A 7,901-nucleotide genomic window follows, 5' to 3' on the forward strand; every position below is an offset into this window, starting at 1 on the left:
ACACACACACAAACACACACACACACACACACACAAACACACACACACACACACACACAAACACACACACACACACACACACAAACACACACACAAACACACACACAAACACACACACAAACACACACACACACAAACACAAACACCAGTCTTTGAAACAAAATGTGCTGGAATGAGCAGGCAGACAGAACTCACATCAACTTCACCATTGTATGGTAACAAAAATCAGTGGCCACTGGCCCTGTTTTATTTACTTTACAGTTCAAAAGCCTCTCCCCAATCCAGCCAGATCACTCTTTGCCAGAATGAGTGAAGATCAATCTGTTCATTCTGAACGCTGCTGCTAGACTTGACAGGTTAGTGAAGTATTTAAATGACCTACCTGTGTATTTGCTCAGGACCACCTGGGCTGCTGGAATAGCATTCATCTGAACAATGTTGTACCGATATAGTTCAGTGTTTCTGTTGCTTTTATCCTGCAGCGTTGAACACACCCAGTGGGCGTAGCCTTTTGCTCCCTCAGTCTCAAGAAACAAACAAAAACCCCAAAATAGGAGTCATTATACCTGCTCAAATCAACAGTGAAATAAGATTTTAATAACAATTCTGTGTTTTAAGGCAGAGTCTTAGCTAAAAAAACGCATCAGTGTTGGGGAGAAAACACCAAACTGAATGACTCCACAAAGTTTTAACTTGTCCTTTGGGCAAAGAGAATCCTTACGTTAGCGTATCACTGGCTGCACCACTGAAGAGACGACAGACAAAAAAGCTGTAAGAAAATGTAAAGCCCTCCACTTTCTTAGAACTCAGGGTACCAGCAATATCCTGGCTCTCTCCTGGAATAGTTATAATTTATGACTTTGACCTCTGTCCAATTCTGTGGAACTCAAGAATGCTTTTTCATGACTTACGGAGCTGATTCCTTGGACCACCAGGACTAACATATTTAATAAAATATCTGCCTGTTATTCAGTGACAGCACAGACCAGGAACAACATGGAAGTCAGACAATCTCATCTGGAATGTGACTATAACTGTTTCATCATTCAAGACGTTCCTTTTTTTTTTCTTTTTTTTTTTTTTTTTTTTGAAATTACATCACCTAAGCAGACATCTTAGATACGTGGAAACTTCAGGGCAATAAAACTGTTATACTTACATGCATACTGAGTTCAGTTGTGTGCCTGAAGAGATCCATAGTATCATAGCTGCCTACTGTCTCTGCAATAAGTGCCTGCAGAGAAGCAAGAGTTGCTGTGGTCAAGAACTTTAAAAATTTTGAGACAGACAAGAAACTCAGCATACATTACTTCAGGCACATCTTCGGCGTTTAACATGAAGACACATTCTTTTCCTCATAACTCTCCAAGGAACATCAGTTTGAAGAATAAAATGAACACAATTAAAGGGAACACAAGCAGTTTCTACTTATATTTGAAACTAAAGGTCTTCTGCTGCCACTTTACATTCTTCAGGACAAAGACGGGTGTGTTAGCACAACTTATAACATTTAATTTTCAGGAACAGGCTTAAGTGACAATTATTAGGATGGAGTCCAAGTCCTCTCTTGGACTAACTGGTTTTGGTGCACAGTATTATGATTTTTCGTCATCTTACCTGCCCAATCCAACACAGTAGGTAAGAAGGCTCCAGAGACTGGGCTATCTTGAAGGCTTCATGAGCTTGCTGTAGAACCAAAGATAACAGTGCTGTTGTACTGTCTGGCATGGTAACAGAACGCTTTTGAGTATGAACAGGTATTGACATGCAGTAGTATTGGAAGAGATTTCATGGACAAAATTAGGTCACTATTAAAAATAGCTACTGTGACACAGAGAAGAATGCATTGCCCAGAGAAATAAAACAGTTCAGTCTTATTTAAAAAAGCCCAACACTTTGCAAGACCTAAGTTCCCCTCCTTTCCAAATATATTTCCTTCTTTAAACAGTTCAGCAGCTAGATTACCTCTTAGAACAATTATTATTTTAAAATTCTACTCCTGGAGGATCCAGTTTTAGAAATCTGCTTTTCCTTCATGTAAACAGTTAAACAAACACATTTTCAGCATGGTAAAACTGGTTATCACCCAGAAATTATCTTTTCCCTATAAACTGCTTGTGCCTAAAGTCCCTCCCTCAACACATCATAAGGTGAACAAAGTCCTAGTGTTAGTAGTCTTAGCAGTAAGCAGTAGTACGTTATTTTTATTAAAAATAATTCTGACTGTCACATTTCCATTTAAAACAAAATTTCTGTAATTCTGACCAGAAATAGGATAGGATGTAGTTTTAGCTGCATGAGAACTCTGGACTTTGCTTAAGATGTACTCTAATTCTTCTCCAGAGAAACTCTGAAGGTTACACAAAATTACAGTAAATCATATGACACACTGATGAGCAGAAAGTAGCTGCCTATGGGAAACTCAAACTTCAGTTTGTGACTTACAATTAAAGAGTTCTTCATCAAACCCAGTGTGCACTAGTTTGATTAACTACTTCTCATTCCTTCCAAATACTTTTCATTCCATCCAGCTGGTTGGAAAGCAACCTTACCAATTCAGAAAAAGTTCACTTATCCCCCCCAAAACAAATATTTCATTAATTTGTGTGCCTCAAGTAAGGTACAGGTGCCAATTTTATTTCACACAAAGGAAGTAAGTATCCTGAATCTGAGAGGGACATTCTTCAGTGTATTATGCACACTAATGTCCCCATACACTCCATTTAAAAAAAAAAAATTAAAAAAAAAAAAGGAAAAGGAAACTACATTTGAGGATGGGAAAGATAGTTACCTCAATGTTTCCAGTTTCCAGATACAAAACCCCCAAGTTGGTCCAGGCAACAACATTCTAGACAGAACAAATAAAGTTAAAACCAATGTACTATTACTATATTCAAAAATAACACTGGATCAGGGGAAAAAAGTTTTAAATGCCCACTTGAAACAGATGGCAGCTGCCTACAGCACTTACAATTTGCTCAGCTTGAACAGATTTGATGAACGAATGTTGAGCAAGAGCATAATTCCCAATAGCTGGTGGGGGAAAGAGAAAAAAGGAGAGCTAGATCTAACTGAATTTCATAAACACCGTTAGTCAAGTTGCTTTCTAATTTAGGATATTATGGAGCTAAGGCTTTCGCTGAAGACTTACCACTACAGGAAGCAACCACACCAAGTGCATTCCAATAAAGATGATTTCTGCTGTCAAGCCTCACAGCTTTTTTGAGACACTGGAAAAAAAGAATCAAAGTGTGGATTATAATCACTAGAAAAGCAAAAATTAAAGACCTCATGCACTTACTTATTCAGATATGCAGTCTTTATCGAGGACAGAGAGCATGCAGACAAGGACCAACACCAATATAAATTTTAAAGAACGTAACAGGAAAACCAGGCAATACCTGCAAAGACTTTGCTAGCAGTTCACTGGTCTCATTCACGTCAGTGCCCACTGCTGTGAGGTGTTCTGCTTGTCGATAATAATTTATTCCAAGATCACACCATATGCTAGGCAAAGGCATCAATTTTAAAGCTGTGCCGTAACACCTACAGAAGCATGAATCACAGAAGCATTATTCTGAGCCTTGATGAAGAGCAGAAAGCAGAAAAAAAAATTCAAAAGAGTGCTTAAAAACCTAAACCAAGTAAACATGCATAAATAAAAAAAAAAAAAACAAACCCAAAGGACGAAAAGCAAACAATAACTGACTTTCATGCGGTTATCTTTGCAGCAGCTATCCTGGTGCAAAGGCAGTCTGTAGTGCCCACCCCTTGTGAAGCCACAGATGTGCACTAAATCAAAGCTGTGTCAGCTGCAACATGCACGCCTTCACTTAAACCAAACATCAGTCATTTTTACAGTTAATCAGGCTTCCCCTAAGAAGCATCTGATGTCACAAAACACAGTTGAGATTTACTAAGCAGTTGCATTTTCTGCCTTACACACCCAACCACACAGAGCTCAGAGGGAGTCACAGAAGAGGCTACAGAAACACTACAAGTGTTTTCTACCACCATGAGCTTCCAGGGCTAGAAACAAGGAATTCCCTCTTCCAACATACTCTAGTCCCCATACCTAGGGCAAGAATTAATGACATAAGAAAGTACAGACAGAAGGTTTAAAGTATTATCCTGGACTCAACAGTCCTGGAAGGATTAGTTAGCAACCAGTTGGTTTAAAGAGGCACAATTTGTTGCATGACAGGCAGGATGTAGTCGTGCTCTGGGGACAGACACAGGGAGAAGAGCAGGTGCTAGAGGAAGTGTTGGCAGTCACTATGGCAATCCAGGAAAAGGATCCTGAAATGAGCAGTGTCATTTGGAAGAAGCTCGAGACTCTACTTATCACCACGTTAACCTTTGCTCAATACGCAGGTGTTGACAGATCAGCATGTCTTAAATTTTCCAGAAATTGAACAGTCTAGAAGATTTGAGACTCTAGAGTCTCAAGCTGCACAGAAGGTCTTGTTAATAAAAAATTATTACCTTTCTCCCAGTCTGAGCATCTCACTTTTCTTCAGCATCTGTTTGCCTGCATTTTTACCCATTAGAGATCCTAGAACTTGAACATTCACTTTGGCTGGTGAAATAACATGCACACTGGTACAGGTATCTCCCAACAGTTTCCAGAGGCAAGATACATCAGGACGGTGCTTTGTTGCCCTGTAATTAATGATACACAAAACACTGTATCATTAGTGTTATAGTGACACTTCAATATCCTTTTCTCAAAGAAAGTTCACCACTTTGAGGAGTGGCACAAACTCAAATGTAATTAATCAATGAGCTTTTGATTTGTTTTTCTGATTCAGTTTTCTTCCTATGCAAGCTATAGGTCTAAAAGGACAAAAAAAAACAAAAAAAAGAGAAACTACAAAAGGCCAACATATCCCAACTGTATTGGGAATAAGAGTCAGTTCTGAAAATTAGCCATTATCTATCAAAACTGTCAGCTGACTACACCCACTCTTGCACTTCAGAGCCCCATCATGTTATATTACAAGAAATGACTCATCTGCAGAAACCTGGTGGACCTTCTCCAGTAACAGCAGCTACTCCAAGGTTTAATTTAGGACACTAAAGAATTTCATATCAAACACAAAACAAAAAGATTGATGGAGGTAAGGAGCAATTTCCTCTCAGCCACCATTTTTTGCAGAAATCTCCTCCTGCCAGCCCCATATATACGGGAGGACTGACAGACAGAACTGTGTGCCATTTCAAACTTGTGTTATAAGCAAACGACTCTGTATCTTTAAACAGAAAAAACAAAACTCTAACTAGCATTCATTTAAGCAGCTAGCATGTATTATTTAAACTATTTTCAATAAGTACATTCTTAATCCTAAGTGGAAGCATAGTCCATTTGATTTAGTTTAACTGAAAATCCTCAAACCCTTTACTCTTATTTTTCTGCCTGTCAACTCACAATCCCACTGGAAATTAAATAACCAAAAATTTAGTACTTACCTAGCAAAAAATTCAAGAGCCTGCTCTATGTAATCCACAGCCTTACTATCAAGAAAGTTATCAAGGGCTGATCTTGCCAGCATGAGATGGCACTCACCAAGTCCTGAAAATAAACAGAAAATACCCTCTGTGAAAAGACATCCTTTTATGATACTCTTGAGAAAGAAAGTGGGGTGGGAGGGTGGAAGCCTGCTCAGTGTTCTGCTCATTACAAAGATTTATACCCTGAGCAAGTTATGCCAAAATCCAAAGACTCACAGTGCTCACAGCAGAGACTTTGCTTTTAATCTATTTTATCAGGTGCAGACTGTAGAATAATTTGAACAGTAAAATAAACCTGGGTTTCTTCTCAAATAGTAATTAAAGACCTCATGAGAAATCTGCTCTGCATTGGTAAGTGACAAATACACTGACTTTCAGTTCACAAATGAGTCAAAAATCATTACCAAAACACACAAAAAAGAAAGAATGTCAAGGCACTCAAAAGGAGAAATCTTCTTTGAAGACTTGAAACCAACATTATTTAATCCTGTTTATGTAAGATTTTATTTCATCTGATGCACTGGGCCTGGCTGGGGTGGAGTGAATTTTCCCCACAGCAGCGCTGGCGCAGCACCAAGGCTCTCTCCAACATCCCCCACACACACCAGTGGGCTGGGGGTGGGCAAGATCCTGGGATGTGACACAGCCAGGAACCGACCCAGGCTGACCAAAGGGGTATTCCAGACCATACGGCACCTGCTCAGCAATAAAAGCTGGGGGAAAGGAGGAGAAGGGGGGCAAACTCATTATTTATATTTATGTTCCAGACCAACTGCTGCTCGTCCTGAAGCCCAGGAAACGGCCGGACATCGCCAGCTGATGGGAAGTAGAGAATAAATCTTTTGTTTTCCTTTGCTTCCACATGAGCCTTGGCTCTTGCTTATTAAACTGTATGTTGACACACAAGTTTTTTCCATCTTATTTTCTCCCCTGCTGCCATCCTGCTGATGAGGGGAGTGACAGAGCCGCTTGGTGGCCACCTGACCTCCAGCCACGGTCAGCCCACCACACAGAAATAAATCCAGTATTAAAAAGGAACTGTGTCTAATGTCAGTTTCTAGCACTTTAGAACCAACAAGATAACTGTTTGGTTTATACCCTTGCTGGCACCAGCAGTGATTCCATCTGGCAGTATGGCACTGGCTATGAGCACCATTAATTCACAGTATTATTTTCACAGTTCTGAAGCTGCCTTCCTCATGCTATCATACCCTCTACCTATACCAAACTACCAATCATAGTAGTCATGTTTTGCAAGCATCTTAATCTTGCCCCCACTAGGTGTTTGTTTTGACCACACAGAAGTCCCAAGATCATGAGCTTCTCAGATGTCAAGCAGCTCTGTAATCTAAAACCAAAATTGATTTTATTCCCCAAAGCCGTATATTAAAAGATATGCTGGAGCAGACGCAGAATAAATGTACCATTTAGTAACAGAAAAATAAAGTACATCAGAAAGATGCATTCAGGTAACATCAGTATACTCTCTCACCTACTTAGAGACTACACTTCCAACAAATCAATTCAGAAACTGTCAGAACTGATCAGAACAGTACTAACAGAACACTGATGTATGTTTGAGAGAGTTTTACGAAGGTCCAGAAAAGATAAGACTAAAGATTAAACAGTCTCTAAGAAGGTGAAGACTGTTTAGAGGCCCAAAGTCAGATCTCGAGCTAACAAATCAGAGATTAGGATGAGATGGATTATGAGGGAAGGTTTAGGAGATTTAAGGAAAGAACAAGCATAGCAGTAACTATAGGGGGGAAACCTTGATCTGTGTGCTTATGTCCTCTCTAATCATTTTATTCCAGGTAATGCAGTCAGCTGTCACCTAGAGACACTAAAAAAGCCATATACACATGCACACTTCTACACAACACCTCTGCAAACTGCTGCTGCAGTCAGCGTTACCTTCTTGCCCAACAACTATTAAAACTGCCTATCCACACTAGTCTCCAACTTTGTCACAGATCTCTGCCATGTCACTTCAGTCTGGCAAACTCCAAGCAACAAAATTATACAGGAGGAGGTAGAGGGACAGCCACCTTGTCACCTGTTCAGATGAGAAATGGACCGTTGCAATAGCAACCCAACACTTCTTACTTAAGTCTTATAAGAATCAGTTTACATTCATACAAAAATCAAAAGGCTTTACATACAATGAAAAAACGCTCTAACTTAAAAATTCATTCCAGCACCAGGCAGCAAACAGCATATTATGCTTCAGATGGATGTATAGGGAGAGAATGACTGAAAATGAAATGGCTAGGAGAATGTGAAGATATTTGCTAGCTATCAAAATGTTCTATGTTCTCAATATTACATATCTTGACAGTTTTATCACCAGAAAGGAGTTCCAGTTCTCCCATTCCTCTCTGCTCCCAGCT

At 39.6% G+C, this 7,901-nt stretch overlaps 1 protein-coding gene across 1 annotated transcript in view; it reads right to left on the bottom strand.

The window, feature by feature from the left end:
- TTC37 (tetratricopeptide repeat domain 37) overlaps window positions 1-7,901 on the bottom strand; it is a 46,949-nt gene that overhangs the window by 21,068 nt on the left and 17,980 nt on the right. Inside the window, exons 16-25 of the mRNA XM_026866509.1 lie at window positions 6,117-6,207; window positions 5,470-5,572; window positions 4,486-4,662; window positions 3,402-3,546; window positions 3,152-3,230; window positions 2,972-3,033; window positions 2,792-2,848; window positions 1,618-1,686; window positions 1,160-1,234; window positions 383-524 (exon numbers count right to left, since the gene is read on the bottom strand). Coding sequence (XP_026722310.1) covers window positions 383-524; window positions 1,160-1,234; window positions 1,618-1,686; window positions 2,792-2,848; window positions 2,972-3,033; window positions 3,152-3,230; window positions 3,402-3,546; window positions 4,486-4,662; window positions 5,470-5,572; window positions 6,117-6,207 — 1,000 coding nt within the window. The remainder of the gene's footprint in view (window positions 1-382; window positions 525-1,159; window positions 1,235-1,617; window positions 1,687-2,791; window positions 2,849-2,971; window positions 3,034-3,151; window positions 3,231-3,401; window positions 3,547-4,485; window positions 4,663-5,469; window positions 5,573-6,116; window positions 6,208-7,901) is intronic.

Source organism: Athene cunicularia, assembly GCF_003259725.1.
Source record: "Athene cunicularia isolate RWA chromosome Z unlocalized genomic scaffold, athCun1 chrZ_part3, whole genome shotgun sequence".
In the NCBI taxonomy this organism is placed as follows: domain Eukaryota; kingdom Metazoa; phylum Chordata; class Aves; order Strigiformes; family Strigidae; genus Athene; species Athene cunicularia.